Genomic DNA, 20,682 nt, shown 5'->3' with positions numbered 1-20,682 from the left:
GAAAGGGTCTGAAAAAGGAAATCACCCTCTATGGCTCACTATGCAGATCCACTTCACGGAAGGTGGCAAACCTAGCAATAAGGTCGTGGTACGAAGTGGTGTCATCAGTAAGGGAGGGTTTTGCAGTGCATAGGTCAGGACCTGTATCTGCTAATGGATCAGTATCATAGGCATCCCAGGATCATCCTGTGGTAGGATGTCAAAGGTATCCCGGTGGACCTGCTCCCCTATATCTGAATGAGGGGACCTGGAGAAGCAAGAGGTGAGAGTGAGTATTGCAGCAGAGGTAGGGGTGGTGGAGTAGTGAAAGGCACAGGGCTTGCAGCCTATTTCATTTACTTTTGCTGCTTCGGTGGAGGCAGCATGTCCAGGGCTTCTACAAAGGACAACTCCCATTAGGATGGATGTGCAGCAGTTCCAAGAGATAGGGTGATTATCCGGCCTCTATGTGGATTGATCATCAGGTGTTTCTGGCAGGTGCTGATTTCTTCTTGTAGTCTATTGTAGGAGACTAGGATCTGCCTCTTATGTTGCCCCCACTTTTTTTATGATGTCTACACTAGTTTCTGGCTATAGTCTGTCTGGGACCCTGCTAATCAGGGCCCCAGCCTCTCCGTTCTCTCTAAACAACTTGGAGTGCATATTAGGTGCACCAGAGATTGGATAGTGTGGTGCCTTATGAGTCCCTAGTATATGGTACCTTAGGTACCAAGGGCATAGGTACTTCACAGGCCTACCAGGGGCTGAAGCATGTATTATGCCAACCCTGGGAAGCAGACTAAATCTGACACCACAGGCCTGCTACTGCAGCCTGGGTGAGGTAGTGCTAGCACTCCTCACTGAGATATAGGTTCACTATATCTCTCCCTACACACACATTTAAACCTATCAGTCACCCCTAAGGCAGGCCCTATCAATCCTGAGGGCAGGGTGCTTGGTTTCCATGTGAGGGGGTGCCTCTACCTGAGCATGGCCCCTCTGCTGCTCTCAGTCTATTTTCTGGGGCTGTTTGTGAATGTGGTCAAACCATATACTCTTAAGTGCATTATAACCTCGCGGTTAATGCTAACTTTGGGATGGCTGCATCAAAACATGTCGTGTTTGGTGTCAAACGCTTTGGAATCATACCCCCACACCAGTAACTGGTGTGGGAGTATGATCCCTCCCTTCTAGAGGGATAGACATGCACCTACTGTGGAAACGCAGTAGAATCCTGAAGAGCCCTGGCATCACAAAATGGATGCCACCAGTCACAGACACTGGGCTGCCCTCCTGCTGATGACCGAAACTCGCAGTGGAGGAGGCCCAACAATAGGTATCCTATCACAGGGAGGTGTGACCACCTCCCAGACAGGGTTTAGTGTATTGGGGCTGGGTGGGTGCACTTCTAGAGAGCTTTGAAGTCCTGCACTGGGGAGCAGTAGGCTCCTCTGTGCATACACCAGTTCAAACCGGCTCAGGGGCTACCTGCCCCTACTCTGGCGCGAAATTGGACAAAGGGAAGTGGGTGTAGCCACCCACTCCCCTGACCCTCCCATAGGTGGGGTCATAGAGCTAGTCCCTCCCTTCCTTTCAGTATAAGTTAGGGAACCCTTGCCATTGCAAACTAGATATCCCTGGATGACGCTCTGAAGAAGAATCCTGGACCTTCGACGTTCCATTACCTCTGGAAGACGGAAGAATCTCCCTTGGAGTCAAGGAGTGACTCCCCTGCTTGGCAGGCACCAAATCTTGCAATAAACGGTCGCAAACTTACCCGCTCCCGCTGGAGTCCGAAGTCCCTGCAGCCCAGTTAGAGGATTTCCTGACTTCTCCAAGGCCATCGTGAGTCTCCAGAGACGCTGAGGCAAGTGGACCCCACGAGTGACTAGGAACCACAATCCCTGGGTACCGTGCACTATTTTCGAGTGCAACCCCTTCACGACGTTCTACGAACTTGTGCATTGGACCACGTGTGGTCCAAGCCTCCAGCAGGAATCCCTCCGAAGACCAGAGGCCTACCCAGACCGGAGTGACCATGGGCCCCTGTTGAGTGAATCCTCCCAAGGAGTCTTCGCGATCCCTTGCCGGTTGGCTTGTGGGTCCCCAGAAGACTTTTCTACAGTTCCAAAGGGCTCCCCTGGTTGCTCCAGGCCTGCCCTGACTTACCCTCGCTGGGTGAGTCCCTCAGACCTTGCCGGTCTGCACCGCTGTCTTTTTATCCTTTCCACGAGACTTGCTGATACCAAGGCTTGTTAGCTCCAATGTGGTCGCCGACACCGCAGAAAGCTGCAGACTTCATGGGACACGCCGAATCCAGCTCCTGGTCATCGTCGGCGCCTCCTGGACCTCGTGGCTGAGGAGTCAAGACACCCGTGATCACCGGAAATCACCCGACGACTGTGGGGATCCATCTTCCTTGCCCTGGGTCACTGCCAAGCGACTTTGAACACTGTCCCCTATGCTTTCAGGTCTTCCTTCTTCTGAATCCAGCCTTGGATTCCACCGGACACTTCTCCTGTCTTCACAAGCAGCAAGTCTTCATTGGCTCCCATTGAAAACGACGTCACGACCCGACACCAAAAGCCACCTATGCACCCGGCTTCCCTGGGTGAGGTAACTCCAGCACTATGGTGCTCTTGTGGGTGTTGGCTCTAGAACTACTTACCCTGTAAGTGACTTGCTTGTAGACTCTCCCGAAGTATCCTTAAACTCTAAATTTCCAATCGTGACTTGCTCCATTGAAGTCAATAGGGATTCGCGGCTGTGTTCTCACACTGCATGCGTCTCCCGTGGGTCCTTTACTTTCCTGCCTTGGGTGGTTTCGTGAGGCCCCAGCGCTTCTGAAGGCCCTAGGCCTTGTACACTTGCAAGTCGTTATCTCTAAGTCTCTTTTTAAGTATATGGTCTGATACGCCCTCAGCCATATCTGTGCTTAACTTGTTGTGAAATGTTGATTTGTGCATATGTTCCTGACTTCTAATCTCAAAGAGATTAGCAGAGAGTTGCTAGTAAAAAATACATATATATTTGAGATATATACCTGTGTGTTGTCCTTTTATTTAGTAATTCAAGAGATTTTAAGGTAAAACAAGCTGCTTTACATTCCTCTAAAGTCTTAGCCTGAAGGCTGCTCTCCACAGCTACCACTAGGATAGCTTTCATCAAAGGTTGTCTTAAACCCATCTACCATAAGAGTCGAATTGTACTGGTGCAAGGTGTCCACTTTAACTAGTGAACAGTATATACTAGGCCAACTTCTCACATTTATGAAGAATCGGTTCGACTGACCCCTATCCATGGCCGACCCTACTGCTGGGTGTCATTGTTTTTAGCGCCGACACAGATGTTTTAGGCTCCGTTGGTAGTTTTTGTTTTGATGCTGAAGGGTTCGGCTCTAGCGGTCAGCTCAGCTTCGAGACGGAAGTAGTCTGCCTCAATGGTTTCTTTGGCGCAGGGCGTTCGGTCTGAAGTTGTTCGGTCGGTGCCGACCATGGCCCGAAGGCAGTGGTGGCCGGGCATCTGTCTCTGGTGCTCCAGAGCAACTGTTCGACCTTAAGAGGTGGCTTACTCGTGGGGTCAGTGGCGAGGTGGTGGGGAGGGGGTAGAGTACTCAAAGCGGGCTGGGGGAAGATCTTGGATTTCCATGTCGGAGCTGTCGTCGGGGGAGAAGGTCGCTTCGCCTGAGCCGATGCTTTTGGTGTTCCACCTAGATATCCTTGGTGCCAACGAAATCCGGTGTGTCGTCTCTGCTCCTACATGACATTTTGAGTTGTCGAGCCTGACAGTTGTGAAGAGTTTTCTTCTAACGGAAGGAGCAGCAAGCGTCACAGTCCGCCTCACTGTGCTCAGGAGAGACACACAGATTGCAGACTTGGTGGAGATCAGTCAGAGGGCTTTCTGAATGACACAGGAAAGTAGCAGAAAGGTTCCATCACCATGTGAACATGGTGGGGGGAGATGCTCCTAAGGACCAAAGGAGGCCCGAAGGGTGAAGGCAATGAGGGCTTGAGGTCGATGGAAAGCGCCCAATTGATAGTGTTCGTCAAACTGAATGGAAAAGAAATAGGGACACAGACGGAGGTAGGAACCATGTAAACCGAGAACAGTGCACCACAACTGTGTCGAACTGGAGCACAGGAGCGCATGTCCGAACCACACGGCGGAAGAAAACAATCTAATAATGGAATAGATTACCAGCAAGAGGGGTAGTCACACTACCTTGTGACTCGAAAGGCTTTCTTTTAAGAACAACTTGCACACATCCGAGGCCAACACTAAATGGCAGGATTATGCACAGCATGTACATCTACAGACTTGCATAGCAACACAACAAGATGGAATGGAGTGCTGAAACTTTACAAATATCCTTCCCCAGTAACAGATCTGGTTCAATCGTTCTTTTGCTCACCATTCCACCCCAATTTGGATCCAGCAATATGCAAACCAGAAACAAGCATCCTGGGACAGATTTTGGGGTATTATCCCTCATCAGCCAGGCTAGCTTGAATCCAGTGGCACAGCGAGCAAGGGACCCACGTCTGGGCATACCCTGGCCACTTAGGGCGAACAATGCAACACAACAAGATGATGGACAGAGTGCTGACACTTTTCAAACAAGCACTCCCAGTCACAGATCTGGATTAAAACCATTGTTCTTTTGCTCACAGCTACACATGCCTAGAACATTGAGCACCTAAGAGCATTACATGGAAAAAAAATGGTCCAAAGCCCTCGGAAATCTATGAATCACGCAATGCTTGCTTTCAACTAATACAATTGTACATCATTCTCAGAGTTTACCTCTCTCTGGCAGAAATCAATCTTTTATTCCTGCAGCCAACAAACACTGCTCCCTTGTGAGGTCAGATAGGCAAAATTCAGCTACAAGCTGTGGGGCTTTTCCTAAATTCTAGTCAGACCTTCTTAAGCATTTGGCAGAGCTAATGGGAGTACCCAGAGTGGGATCTTGTGAAGCCGGTTTATTGGGAATCTTCAAGTGGGCAAAAAACAGAGTTGGGTTTCCTCAATCTGGCAATGCTAATTGCCAAGCTGGCCATTACTGTCAAGTGGAAATCAGCCAAGCCACCCTCACTTGCTACATAACACCGGGACCTTCTACATTGGGCAATAACCAAAAGCACAACCCTTCAGAGGGAAGAAGCCAAAAGCCTACATAGGCGCTCTATTGCCAGAAAATAATATACTTTCTGGTTGCATCTTGAAGCACCCCATGAAGAAGATCCCACCGCGCCTCCACAAGATTCTACCCCCCCCCCTTTAACCCTAGGGGGCCCAGAGCAGCTTCACATTTTCTAGTGAGCTTTTCTTACTTCTTGTAAGAAACTGGCTCTATATATACACTGCACCAAAGTGAGGTACAGTGTGTTTAGAGTCCAAGAGTTTCCAGAGGTAGGCAGAGGCTAAAGTTAGATATAACCTTACTCTCTAAAGTGGTAGCTTGGTCGAGCAGTAAGGCAGCATCAGAGGGCAGTGTTAAGCATTTGATGAACACACACAGCAAATGAATTCACACACTCAACTCTAGGCCAATTGTTTTTGTATAAAAAAAATTATACTGTTTATTTTTAGAACCAAGCAAGCCTGGAACAGGTAAGCATTAAATACTTTTCAGTAAAAAGTTACTGGATATAGAATGGTTTGAAAATGCAATGGGAATGGTACTTTGTTTGATTTACAGGAGAGCAGTAGTATGCAACACTTAGCAAATACAGTACATAGGAATGAACAGGCGTTTGATAAATTGCAGGTAAGTTACTTTTCGGATTACTTTTTCTAACAGTACTGGATCCTAGATTCAGCACTAGGACATTTCCTGAAAACAGTTGAGAAAATGAGTTTTAGTTAGATGTACGATTTTTAAAGAATATTCTTGTATTTCGAAAGTTGCCACTTGTCAACTTTTCCACAGAGAACCACCAATGTTATCCTATGGAAGGAAATTCAATTCACAGGTAAGTTGCTTTTACGTTACTTTTCCTACTCAGTGCTGGATACCTAGATTTAGCACTGTGACATTTCCTGAAAACTGTTAAGAAAATGCGTTTTGGTTATCTGTGCGATTTTTAAAGAATATTCTTAGTTTTCAAAAGTCGACACTTAGAAACTTTTTGGGAGAAAAAGTGTCAATGTTAATCGATGAGGAAAAGCTGGTTATCTGTTTCGAGGTAAGTACTTGGTCTTTGGAATTGGGGTTCTGGGGTTAGACTCTGGGCTCTCCCAGGGTCAGTGATGCACTGTTGTTGTACCCTCAACGACTCGCGGGCGGCCGGGTGCAGAGTGTTGAGGCCCAATGTTATCCTATGGAGGATAGGGGGGTTCCGGTTGGTGGCTGCTGGCAAGCAGGCCACAGGGTTGTGGGAGCAAAGCTCCTAGGGTTTAGCTCAGGGCAAGTTGGGGACCAAAGTAGCACCAAAAGGTGCACCCTCAGCGGCACTAGGGCGGCCGGGTGCAGGGTGCTGTTTTGAGGTCGGGTGCCCTGTTAATTTCAAAGAAGATTCTTCGGGACAAAGAAACACTGCAGGCTCGGGGACGAGGATCTTCCAGGAGCTACCACCACTTCGAGGGGTAAGTTGGGATGTTGAGGGTTGGTTAGGCACCGTTGGTTTGGGCACACAAGGCCGTGGGGCGTCAGGTGCAGGGGTGTCTTGGGACGTCGGATTTTCTTACCCGCTCTGGTCGCGGTAGGGGGTCCTCTGGATTGAGGCTGCAGGCGTTGTCAGGAGGCTTGAGGCAGGTCAGAGGTCACCGGATCTCAGGTCAGGATTGCCAGGGGGACCTCCTCGTGGTGTTTTTCCACTCGAGCTCGGGACGGGTTCGGCAGGTGCAGAGTGGGCTGGATTTGCAGTTCCTGACTGGCACAAGGAGCTGCAGTTTAAACACGCAAGGTGTTCACGGGAGAAACAGTCTGGAAAGTGAAGGCAGGCAGGTCCTTCGGGGTTTGTGAGGTTGCTTGCTGCTGGACACGCCGGGATTTCGCAGGAGCAGGTTCAAGGGGAGACCGGCCTGTAGGGCTGGGGCCAAGTCAGTGGGCTTCATCCTTTAGTCAGCTCTGCATGGCTCTTCATCCTTCTTCTTATCTTCTTTTTCTTGTTGTTGCTGGATCCGAGGAAGGAAGGTTCAGGGTGCCCCTAAATACTAAATTTGAGCGTTCCAGGTAGGTAGAGGGCAGGGACTAATGGGTCCCTTCCCTGGGGTGGGTACACCCCCTATTCTGCCACTGTCCAGTGGGAGGGGGGGTAGGAGCCTCTCCCTGGTCGTCTGGGTCCCCCCATCCTCAAGATGGCGGGGACTCGAGGCTGTGCTTCACCTCGCCTCGCCTCCCCCACCTTAGGGGTGGAGTTGGCAGAGGTGGGCACACCTCTCTTCCTCACTTGTTTTTCCCACCCTAAGTGGGGGGCAGAACCAGTGGGGACCAGTTGCTGAAAGCAGCAAATGGTCTGGAGAGGCTCACAAAGGCGGCATGCCTTTGAAGCTTCTCCTTCGTGAACCCTGCCCCTCCTGGGGGAGGAGGCTTGGCTCCTTGTCCCAGGATGTGCATTGTTTCAGGCCCTCAAGAGCAGCAAGCTCTTCACCCAGGGGTCCAGAAACATGTCTGGTGGTGGCAGCCTAAGCAGCCACTCAGTCAGGTCACTAGGAGTTGGTCGAATTTCAGGGGGCATCTCGAAGATGCCCTCTGTTGTGCATTTTACATTAAATCCCACACTGGCATCAGTGTGGGTTTAATGTGCTGAGAAGTTTGATACCAAACTTCCCAGTCTTCAGTGTAGCCATTATGGTGCTGGGGAGTTCGTAATGACAAACTCCCAGCACCATATACTCTTTAATGGCAGCACTGCACTTACAGTGCCCAGGAATGGATTTGCAAAAACAACAATTGATGGACAGAATGCAGAACAATGTCATACATTCACCCCAGTACAGAGATCTGGGCCTAAATCCATCGTTTTTTTGCTCACCATGCCATTCCAGTTTGAACCCAGCCATATGCAAATCAGTCTTGACCCTGTGCCCCATGGGAACAGTCCAGCCCGAACTGCCAAGCCAGGTCCTCCCTGGACTGGAAACAAGCATCCTAGGACCGGTTTCGGGCTTTCAGCCCTCGTCAGCCAGGATAGCCTGATTCCAGTGGCATGGAGAGCAAGGGACTCACGTCTGAGCATACCCTTCCCACTCGGGGTGACAAATGCAAAAACAACAATTGATGGACAGAATGCAGAACAATGTCATACATTCACCCCAGTACAGAGATCTGGGCCTAAATCCATCGTTTTTTTGCTCACCATGCCATTCCAGTTTGAACCCAGCCATATGCAAATCAGTCTTGACCCTGTGCCCCATGGGAACAGTCCAGCCCGAACTGCCAAGCCAGGTCCTCCCTGGACTGGAAACAAGCATCCTAGGACCGGTTTCGGGCTTCCAGCCCTCGTCAGCCAGGATAGCCTGATTCCAGTGGCATGGAGAGCAAGGGACTCACGTCTGAGCATACCCTTCCCACTCGGGGTGACAAATGCAAAAACAACAATTGATGGACAGAATGCAGAACAATGTCATACATTCACCTCAGTACAGAGATCTGGGCCTAAATCCATCGTTTTTTTGCTCACCATGCCATTCCAGTTTGAACCCAGCCATATGCAAATCAGTCTTGACCCTGTGCCCCATGGGAACAGTCCAGCCCGAACTGCCAAGCCAGGTCCTCCCTGGACTGGAAACAAGCATCCTAGGACCGGTTTCGGGCTTCCAGCCCTCGTCAGCCAGGATAGCCTGATTCCAGTGGCATGGAGAGCAAGGGACTCACGTCTGAGCATACCCTTCCCACTCGGGGTGACAAATGCAAAAACAACAATTGATGGACAGAATGCAGAACAATGTCATACATTCACCCCAGTACAGAGATCTGGGCCTAAATCCATCGTTTTTTTGCTCACCATGCCATTCCAGTTTGAACCCAGCCATATGCAAATCAGTCTTGACCCTGTGCCCCATGGGAACAGTCCAGCCCGAACTGCCAAGCCAGGTCCTCCCTGGACTGGAAACAAGCATCCTAGGACCGGTTTCGGGCTTTCAGCCCTCGTCAGCCAGGATAGCCTGATTCCAGTGGCATGGAGAGCAAGGGACTCACGTCTGAGCATACCCTTCCCACTCGGGGTGACAAATGCAAAAATAACAATTGATGGACAGAATGCAGAACAATGTCATACATTCACCCCAGTACAGAGATCTGGGCCTAAATCCATCGTTTTTTTGCTCACCATGCCATTCCAGTTTGAACCCAGCCATAGATTTGGGCACTGTAGAGTTACAGGGCTAATGCACCTGTACCCTCACCACTGGCATAGGGCACCCAGCTAGAGGGGTGACTGATGTATGCCAGGGCAGTGGTTTGTGGGCATGGCACACAGGGATGTGTGCCATGTCGACTATTCACTTTGTTCTGCACCAAGGCACTCAGTCTACAAAGGTATTGTGTACGTGTCAGGGTACAGGGCCTCTGAGGGTGGCACAATAAGTGCTGCAGCCCTTATAGGCCTTCTCTGGTCACAGTGCCCTGGGTACCTGTGGTACCATTTACCAGGGGCTGACATGTGACCAGAGATGCCAATTGGGTTTAGGCTTCAATGCAGTTTTAGGGAAGCATAGGCCCTGGGTACCTGATTAGCAGGAGCCCAGGGCACACTCCGTCAAAGAACATCAGCAATTCAGCAAAACGTGGGGGCATACCATGCAAGAAAGAGGGCACTTTCTCACACTTCTACATCCATTTTGTGCCTCTCTGTACTCCTTCTCCACTCATCAACCTAAGAGTATTCCTCCTAGACATAATACCTATGATCCTACCACTTTAGACTCTTACCTACATATCATGGATGCCTTTATTGCCTTCAGCATAGCCTGCCAGTGCTGGACTGTTAAAGCTTTTTCTCACTTATCTGTTTGTCCATCTCTTTATGATTATATCGTAAAACCAATCCAGATGACACAAACTTGTAACTTGTCTTCTGCTAGATTATCTGAGGAATACATGGTGCATACTTCTACTGATGTAGCTTTTTACATACTGCATGACCATTTATTATATTGTGGGCTTATTGCTGCATTATTTTATCTTTTATTTCCGGAGTGTACAGTGCTACCATTATGGCAAACTCCAATACAAATTATTTGAAAATAATCAGGAATCCAGGAGCCTTGCAGAACCAGAGGACACCATGCACTGTAGTATGAGAATCGTTGAATCTTCATGACCGAAGTGGAGCAGGGAAGCAGGGACCTCTTAGAAACCTCTCAGGCACCATGTGACAAGATGAAAGATGCCATGTGGGATTACAGGAGCTAACTGGCATTCCGAAAAAAAAAAAATAGTGTTGCTAATACTCACACTAAAGAAAAGGTTTTTGTCACATGAAATGCGAGTCCTCACTGGTTTGCCACTAGGCTTGGAACTTTCACCAATGCACATTAAAGATGAAAGATTCTCTACTAGTCGTTTTACATTTTCGGATTGCATGGGAACTAAAAAAAAATGAAAAATAGAACTCTACTTAAAACTTAATTGTGTCCCCTCCTTTGGTTTCCTATGAGTGACCCTTTCCTTCAATTCTCTGCATGCCTCCTGTAGAAAACTATATATGGCCAGTCTGCCTTTACTCTATCATGAAATTTCTGCTAACTCCCAACCCCTTATTTTGTAGCTCACAACCTCTACGCGTTTTCAACCATATCCCCGAAACCCAGCAATACTCCTTTAACCTATCCATTCATCCCACCAACCATGCGCATGAACTCACATATCCCACCCCCCAGCTAATGATCACACCCAACCTATACATTTAATCTAGCACGCATTAAATGGTTTCCTTAAGAACACAAAACTAATCAGATTAACGAAGAATAACTGGTAACCACTGGATTAAAGAATTATCTTCGGTTCCAAGTATCATGCTACTGGCTGCAAATAGTTTCAACCCCTCGTCAGGGGTAGTGAGCACTAAATAAATGTATTTACAATACACTACAACATAATGAAGTGCTGTACAAAAGAAAACAAGTTATTATGGAGACTGATCTAAGGGGTGATAGCATCTCCAGAAGGGCTGAAGACGGTGATGAAAACAGCAAGGAAGAGGGTAAACCCCCCCACCGAGGTGGATCGAACGTGGCATAAAATGGCAGGCTCCCGACAACCTTTAAATGGCACTACGAGCCATGAAGAAAAAAGCCGAAGGCCATATGCAGAGGTCAAACCAGAAGCCAGTAGACAGTATAGAGGTAAATGATCCATTATCTATGGGCTACAATGCAGCTTCTAGAGAACCTGGAAGAGGAGAAAAGGTGAGTCGGTGTATTAATTGCTGTTGGTGCAGGCGTAACTAACTACTCTTAGTTGAGGCGAATGGTAGTAAGGGACATACAAGAGTGCAAGTGAAGCATTAGTGGGTAAGAACCTGAACACCTGAGGTTTGAGGAGGATCCAGTTATTTTAGTGCCATGGATGCAGGCCCATTGATGTGATTTTGAGGCGACGGAAAGGGGATTGAGGGACCAGGAGAGACTGTGGGTCTTGGGAGAAAGCCACAGAGATCTATTAGTAAATGACCCTTTAGCAAAAAGAAAGCCAAGGGAGTTTAGAGGCCTACTTCTGGGTCTCCAGAGGAGACAGATGCACTGTGTTGTGTAACACAGAAGTGAAGTTACAAGGAGATACAAGAGGAGGTACTGACTTTGGACTCTAAACAAAAGGTGTAAGCGAAAATACTGATGTAGAAGACTGGTGCGTTTTAGCCACATAGGAATGAAGCTCCCTCATATAAAAGAGCATCGGTACACAACAAGAGCAAGTTCACATATGGCTATTTGCACAACGTTAAGCAGAAAGCAATAGTAAAAGAACAACCCTAAGTAGGCAAATGCACTAAAAAAACAAAAGAAGGACAAGAAAAGCATGACAAAGGGGGGGGGAAACAGGGTCGGAAAGGAACTACAAGCCGCCATTGCAAAAAATGCTCAAACCAGCCTCTCTCTCTTCATCTCTTTGTGCTATCTTTCTCATTCCATCATCCATCCTCTCTCTCCTTGCCCTCTCCGATTTCTTTCCCTCAACCTTCCCCCCCCAATTTCCATCTCTCTCTCTCTCTCTGTCGCTTGAGGCCTCCTGTACCTGCTAACAGATACCTTGGGAGATGAGGAAAGTGACAAAGCACCAGGAGCAGCCCCCGACTTTCAAAACCAGCTTCCAAGGGCTTAAATGCACCTGGGAAATGCCCGGTGGAATAAAAGACCTGCCCAGCCCTAGAGAAAAGTGTAGAACGTGAGGTACTCAAAGAGCTTCCTATTAAAAGCCAGTTCAGAGCTATGTTCAAAATTAAGTTTGGCTCAGTAAAAGAGAAAGAGATCCAACTCAATTTTCACAGAGGCAGAAAACTGAATCTCTTCTGCAGATGAAGGATAATAGAATATGATGGTGCACTTAACAGCTTTATGGAAGGGTTAAGATTCCCTGAAAGTGCATTCGTAGACAGAAGGTCTTGAAGAAATAACATAACCGTGATGGTCTTAGAAAGTTAAGAAGGAAAATATTTAGAACAGACGTGGAAGCAATGGTTCTGATTTTCTAAGATTCGAGTTAAATATTTAAGCTATACATAAAACATAAAGAACACAGGCAGTTAGCCATTAATCTCTCCCCACCCTGTTCTCACAAAAGTGCAACATTAGTTCACAATCTGAATCACCATGACAGGAATAAATATAACAAGGGGCAAGGAAGTTATGACATCTAAAATGTGATCAAGTCAACTGAGATCCTTCATGTGGTTGACAAGGAAATTAACTGATCTGCAGCTCACATACACATTGATATTTCAAACCAGAATGAAACATGATGGCAGGAAAAGAGAAGCACTGAAAGGGGAGGGAGTAGAACAATAGATGAGCCCTGTGCAAAGTAGAAAATGTGCTAAGACCAATCAACAGTCACAAGCAACACTGAAGACGAAATGGGGAAGTGGACTACGAATTTGCACATGTGTAGGTAATAATGGATGACGGGGAAGCGGAAGAGCAGCAACATCTATGTTTTATTCCTGAAATATGGGCCTATAGTAAAATGGGTAAAAATAATACAGTTACTTAGATGGCACAAGCCTCACTTAGTAGGGAACATTTACCAGTTTGTGGGAAGGTTCAACTAGAAATTGATAGCACCTGCTTCATGAGATATGAGACAGAAGAGGTAACCAATGATCCTAGGCAAGGAGAAAGACACAAGCAGATCCATCGGGAAGTTAAATGGTGGGGACGTATGGTTAAGAGTTTAGAAGTAGACAATTATTTGCATATATGCATACCTTTTTCCTTTTAACATTGTAATGGCTTAACTATTCTAGTAACCAGCAGAGAAACCAACTGTCCACTTGGTAAGGGGTGACGAGTGGCCATTGAACTAGAATGCGGTTATAGATGAAAAGTAAGAGCAATCAAGCTAGACAGTAAAAGGTCGCACACAGACCGACAAATCCAAGGAGATAACGTGATGCAGTGGAACTAAAAGATTTATGGTTTTGATTGGGGCAGGAGAAGGAAAGACAATATTTTTTTCTCTGGGCACACTTGACTATCTCTAAAATAGAATCCTTCTTTGTTCTCGGGGTGCATGAATGGATTTCCTGACGAGGGGGCACATCAGACCATTCACATGAAGATGAGAAAACCTGGGGAATGCGGACATATGGATGTTAAATTCATGGTATCTGAAATACCCAGAATTGGTGGACGAGATCTAAAACAAGAGTGCGAGAGGCCATTGTGCATTTAATTTGGTAGTTTGATGGGATTCCTTAAACACAGGGAGATCCTTCAAAAAAAGATACAGAAGCAAAGAGAAGAGCACAAGACCCTACTAATAGTGGCAGTTAAAGTGCATCAAATGTGATCCCTGAACAGATTACGAGAGACGGGTAGAGCAGGAAAGAGAGATAGGCTAGTTTAATTAGAAAAAAGGGGAAAGTCACAAAATAAAGATATCTCAATACATATTTGCTGAATATTACAGAGACAGATACCTCCAAAAACAGGAAAGATGACAAAGTTACAAAACTATTTCTAAAAGACATTCCACTGTTGCAGTTGCGCAAGACAAAGACTACTAAAGAGATAACAAAAGAAGGACAGGACACATCAGCTGAACTGTATACGAGTAGGACACCAGGGCCTAATGGTCTACCAGTGTATAATGCCACAATAAAAACTGGGAAATCCTACATCAGCAGGTCAGGTGGTGGGAACACTGAGGAAGCCTTTAGAATAGTGGCAACTGCATCGATACCGAAAGAAGGAAAAATATTCCTAGGTGGAAAGCTCCTCCTACTAAACAACTGCGTTTTTGAAGGAGAGATTAAGATATAGTACATAGGCTGGTGGAGATGACCTCTTCTCAAGTACACTAGGACCAGGCTAGTTTAATGTTGCAGTATTCAACTAGGCTGAACACAGAAGGCTTTCCAAAAATGATCATGCAGAACACATACCCTTCTCAATAATATTGTAGGACACTGATAAAGGATTTGGAATTCATTGGAATAGTAATTTATATTCAGGGTTACAGAGCTGGGTGAGATTGTTATATACTGATCTGATAGACTTTCTTTTTTTAAACAATTTTATTTTGCATTTTCAAGAGAAAACAAGTGACATTGACAGTGCAGTTCCACTAGGGACAATAAACCTTATTCAATGACAACGGGAAACGCAGCCTGCATACACCTTGTTAAAATGAGGAAGTTAATTTGAAGCATTATCACGCCCGAGTTGGGTACTGGAAAAAAGACTTCCATAATCAACTCAAACCATCCCACAGGGAGGAAATGGGGGGAGAAAAAGGAAAAGAAAAGGGAAAAGAAAGCAACAGCTATAAAGCTGCTCATTGTCAGAGAAGTTACGGTTATGCAGAACCTTCCTCGGGTCAGAGGAGAACATTGTGTGTATGTCACATGTTCTTAGTGTTTTAGACATTCTCATATGTAGCCCTCCAAACTGCTGCAAACGCTTAATGTGGGTAGTGAATGGGCACCCTGTAACGTCAAATTTGGCTACTCGGCCATGGATGATGGTGGTCAATTTTTCCATGGTGTAGATGGACCAAACCCTTTGCTACCACATGATTAAAGAAGGAAGTAGTGGCTGTTAACACATTTGGGCTACGCACAGCCATGCCGGTGAGAGAATAAGCAGCCCTGAGGGGTCGTTGTGGGAAGGATTCTATATGCCCTCGGGTCACCTAAGAAGATCGTAAGTGGATCTAGCGGTAGCTGAATGTTTGTGATGGCCTGTCCGTGCACTGAATCTCCACCCAGAATGTGTGAATCAATGTGCATGACCACCATGTGTGTAAGAAGGTGCTTCCCTCCCCACATCCCTTCCAACACAAATCCGAACAAGTCTGACTGGTTTAAGATACCAACGGGTTAATACTTTGTATGCATTCTCCTTGTAGCGGATACAGAACGATGATGGAGCCGCTCTCTGCCACATGTCCCTCCCCCCCCCGTCCCCCCCAATTGTCGTTGGATCTCTCAATAATCAGTTCCCTCTCCCATTGTAATACATAGGCATGTTATTGGGGGGGGGGGGGAGGGGGGGGGGGGATTGTCAAGATATTGGTAAAGCCATTCCATGCCTTTATGGTGGTTGCTGTTGAGGTACTCAATGGGTGTGTTGTCGCACTGGAGAGCTAAACGCAGGTGGCCTGCCTGCTTGCCTAATAGAACGCCTCACTCAGCCCGTAAATATCTCCTCTAGTCAAGTTCCAGTACCTCCAGTACACCTGAAAAGCGCAGCATGGGAGTTGAGCTGCTCTTATGTGAATCTTAAACACCACCAATAACCGACAAAAACTATTCAGGAGAAACTTCAGTTGAAAACACTGGTGCCTCCTGCTGGCCATCTACACAAAGCCTAAACATGTCTAACCTACTGTGCCATGCTTCTGAGGGAATTTTGGTTGTTTTGCAGATGTAACCACTAGTGTGAGAGCTGTGACTTCATGAGTCCTCCACCTTTACAGGAGAAGAGCAGCAAGAAGCTGCAATTTTGACAAGGAAATTTAATTAACTATATTTACATAAATACATGAAGGGATGCAGGGCTCAAATATTATTTTGTCAGATAACTAATGATCAAGGTTTATGGAAATCGACTTTAAAGACAATTATTAAAATCTGCATGTGCTAAACTTCATTAACATTGGATCCCTGAATGGTCACCAGTATAATTGCTTTGAAAACTGCAAAAATCCCATATATCAGCTATTTATATTTTTTGTGTACAGTAAAATACAGTTCTTTGTGTTTTAAAGGCGGACAACATTTTCAAAGCAGGAAAAATTATTCACAGACCTCTTAAACCATTTTGTGTTGCATATGGTATATGTATGTAAATGCATAAGAATAATAAGACACCCTATTAAGAGCACGTAATGTGTCACAAATATGCTCTAATTGCACAAAATGCTGCAGAAACAGAGTTTGCCATTTCCCAAATTTCAGCTAACTCCGATGATATAGTGGCTCTGGATTGCGGCATATTTCCACCAGCCCTGGATATAAGCTAAACAGAAAGTAATTCAGAAAGACAAAAGAATGTATACATGCAGCACTTATACACAATAAGAACTTAGTCTGACGAATCGGAAGTTGAGGATTAAAAATTACTTACAGACGGTGACCACGTCCCCAGTAGACACCAATTCCAGCTCGAGCCTTTGATTTCCCATTTCTTGAACAGCAGCCATCTGTATACACCACTGTGGAGTCTCCTGTAAATAAATATTTCCATGAGGTGAACTAGCAAATAGATATACAATGCTTATTTTAATGTACCAATCCAAAATATTCAAAACACCTTCTAGATTACAGCAAACTATATATACACAGGTCTTCAACCTGTTTTTTGGTCTTATGCAGCATGTTCACAACACCTCTATCATGACGTTTCTTCACTGGCTTCTGAAGGGTGACCCGGGCACCTAGGGACAAACTCCATTGTGAACAATTTTCTGCACCAACATAGCCTTCGCCATCGCAGCAAGATTATTTTACCTTAACCAACCAAATGCTCAAGCCGGAGTCCTGCCATAAACTGCTGGTCATTAGCCCAGTAAATCACAAAAGGTTTGGCAAGGATATTTCCATGTACTTGCTCACTACTCTGGAATTTCCTCACACTCAGTCTTGAAGGAGAGTTTTTAGGTTTGTTGGGTGCGCTAAAAAAACCACGTCATGGTTACCTAGAGATGCCTTAGAGGCAGTTGCTGAAGTGGAAACAACACTATAAAACCCCAAAACAAAATATAAATTCCCCAACAAATTTCTTCCTAAAGAATTCATATTGGTAAATTGCAGGATAAAGAGTAGCTGGATTCAATCAACTTGGATCCGAAGACATTTACTAGGAAGCCCAAATATTAGATGGGAAATATTTTTAAATCCAAGAATAACTGCCTGGTCACCTGTGCTGCAAGCCACCCTACTCAAGTAGGAGTATGAACTGAATGCAGTGCACAGACCAGACCTCAACAGACAACTAAGAGGAAAAACCGTATCTACCGTGAACAGTGCAGTAGACTTTACAAGTATTTGACCTGTTGACAAAAATTGTACAGAGGGGGCCAAAAGTTAGCTAGACTACAAGCATGCTCCTAGAAAGGGAACATATAAGACAACTTATCTCAAGGGTCATTGATTGTTAAGGGAAACTACAAAACAAACAAGCATGAATAAGGAAAATGTTATTTACCAAGTAAGCATCTGAATGTGTGGCATGTAGTGCTGTAGATTCACATGCCTAGCATGTGAATCTGCCATCTAGTGTTGGGCTCGGAAGTGTGCCAGTTGTTTTTCTTCAAAAAGTTATTTTGAGTCACGAGGTGTAGTGACTCATCCTCTTGCTTGCAATGCACATGGTCCTCGACTCCACTGCTAGATCGTTTTCTGATTGGCGGGTGAGCATGGAGTGTGAAGGACGATGTATCCGACTGAGATTACCATGCAAAAATAGTGTAATGTTTAATGTAGATAACTGCAACCAACACAGGTGCCCGTGGAGGAGGGTGGGCGCATGTAAATCTACAGCACTACATGCCACAAAAGTATGCTTACTGGGTAAGTACAATTTTCAGTTTTATGGCATGTATTGGAACCTCGAGGTGAGGTTAAGGCATTTGGCATTTTCTGGCGTGGCAAAGGTTCATGTCTGGGCGACCACATTGTTGCAAGAATAGGTGGAGGGCTTGCGGGTTGAGCTCCCAGTCGCAAACTTGCTGTTGTCTCCTGCTGAGGAGATCTGCAAAGCCATTGGCCACACCCGGTATCTACTTCGCTAATAGGTGAAAGTTGTGTCAGAGCATACCTCCAGATGGCCTGGGATAAATAAGATAGCTGAGGTGACCTGGTGCCCACAATTTTGCAGGTAATAAATGGTAATCATGTAGTCTGTTTTGATAAGAATTACTTTGCCGGTGACGTGTGGAAGGAACGCTTTCAGTGCTGGATGAATAGCTTGGTGCTCCAAGCGAATAGCATGGAGAGGAGTCCGACTGGGTGTCCAGTGGCCCTGAACAGTCAACTTCTGCAAGTGTGCTCCCCAACCTGTGAGTGATGATCCAATTCCGCAGGGGACCATAACAACTGACTCTAGGCAAGGACGTCCATTTAGAAGATTGTTGGAATTCCATTACTGCAGAGAGTAGCAAGCTTGATGACTGATCAACACTAGATCTTCTAAATGACTGTTCACTTGAGATCATTGATGCGCTAAGCAATCTTGCAATGGGCACATATTGAGTCTGGCATAAGGTACTATGGCTATACATGATGCCTTGGTGCCTAGGAGTCGCATTACTGTTTTTACTGATACCTGTTGATGAGGCTGAAACTGTGGAATAAGTGTTTGAAAGGACTGAATCCTTGCCATATTTGGGTAAGCTATCCCCATTTGAGAACTTAGGATGGCTCTGAGTGAAGGCTGTATTTGAAAAAGTTGCAGGTGGTACTTGATTGCATTTACTGCGAAACCTAGACGATGGAGTAGGTTTATAGTAGTTTGAGTGTGTTGAAAACAGCTCTGATATTATGAACTTTTAATGAGCCAATCGCCCAGATATGGGAAAAAATGCATGTTTTGTCTGCGTAGATGAGCTGCTACTACTGCTAGATATTTGGTGAACACCCTCTGGGCTGCAGAGACACACGAATGGAACCACTTTGAATTGAAAGTGTTTTCCATTCAGTACAAATCTGAGGTATTGTTGATGTGCTGGGTGAACTGGAATATGAAAGTAGACGTCCTTTAGATCCAATGCAGACATGAAGTCGCCTTGTTGTAGCAGTGGAATGACATCTTGTAGAGTGACTATATGGAAGTCCTCGGATAGAATGTACTTGTTAGGATTAGGCTGAGAGAATTGTCCTTTTTGGGAATGAGAAAGTAAACTGAGTAAACGCCTGTGCCCTGTTGGTGTAGTGGCACAGGTTCCATTTCTCCCTTTTGAAGAAGTGATTTTACTTACTCTTTGAGCAGCTGTTGGTAGTCTTTTGACAGTCTGTGTGCGGGGTGGAATGTTTGGAGGTGTTGAAGTGAGCCCGAAGCAATACCCATGTTGGATAATATCCAACAGCCACTGGTCGGAGGTGATAGTCCACCATGTGGGAAAGAACTGTTAGAGTCTTCCCCTGACAGGTGTAATATGATTGGGGGAATGACAGGTAAGACAAGGCTTTGTGGCGGCAGCTGATGGTTAAGTGAAACCACCTCTGTGTCAGAAATTATTTACTTTGTAGGATCCTTTATAATATCCTCTGAGGGATTTCTTTGTCAAGTTCTACAGAAAAGCTAATTTGGCCGCTACATATTAAAATGATACAACTCCTAAGTTTGAAGCACTCACACAAGTTAAGGCAGGGAAACATAATAATAATAAATTAATAAGAAAAGAAATAAAGAAACAATTGTGAATTACTGCTCATATGCCAGTCCGTGCTTTTAAACAGCCTGAAGTAGGGCTAAATACATACATCAGAGCGTAGAAATGTTGAAAGAGGGCTCAAAATGTACAACAGGAGAGAGCAAGCCAGGGCTCAAGACTTAAAAGAAGAGAGTGACCTGGGGCTGAATAACTTCCTCAAACAAGATATGGCAACATTTTGAAGGGTTGGAGCGTACCTTTTTTACCTTCAATTGAAATGCAGATACAAACATTTAGGCAGTGATTTTAGTTGCACTTCAACCACAGAACAGAGACGTGTGGCCTTGTCCTGCACTGCGTTGGGAGAACGCAATAGTAATTATCACAGAATTGGAAACCATTGCTCAGGAAAACTTAGTAAATTTAGACCCTGCTCTCTTAAAAATAATAAAGCTGCATTTGAAAGCGACTACCATTTCTGAGCTACCTCTCTGATCTCAGCAAGCTGGCATGTACTGGAGATTTAAAAGTACTGAAGATTGTTCCACCAAAAAAACAAATAGATTTGTGTTTTATCTTGATCAGGTCTGGCTACTAACTCCACTTGGGTGTCCGGGAAAGGAAATAGAACTTTAGGTTTCCTTTAGTTAGCAGCTTTATTAATTGATTTTTAAAACATGCATGTGGTTCTGCTTGGACGTAGGCGACGAGCAAAAATAAAA

The 20,682-nt window shown here is 45.7% G+C and overlaps 1 protein-coding gene across 3 annotated transcripts in view; it reads right to left on the bottom strand.

Moving 5' to 3' along the window:
* LOC146817191 (ribonuclease H1-like) overlaps positions 1–20,682 on the bottom strand; it is a 511,274-nt gene that overhangs the window by 383,668 nt on the left and 106,924 nt on the right. For all 3 annotated transcript variants that reach the window (XM_085610765.1, XM_085610769.1, XM_085610767.1), the window contains exon 4: positions 16,714–16,813. In XM_085610765.1, coding sequence (XP_085466891.1) covers positions 16,714–16,813 — 100 coding nt within the window. The remainder of the gene's footprint in view (positions 1–16,713; positions 16,814–20,682) is intronic.

Source organism: Triturus cristatus, chromosome 6 (genome assembly GCF_964204655.1).
Source record: "Triturus cristatus chromosome 6, aTriCri1.1, whole genome shotgun sequence".
NCBI classification, from domain to species: domain Eukaryota; kingdom Metazoa; phylum Chordata; class Amphibia; order Caudata; family Salamandridae; genus Triturus; species Triturus cristatus.
This window is presented reverse-complemented; position numbering and strand designations above follow the sequence as displayed.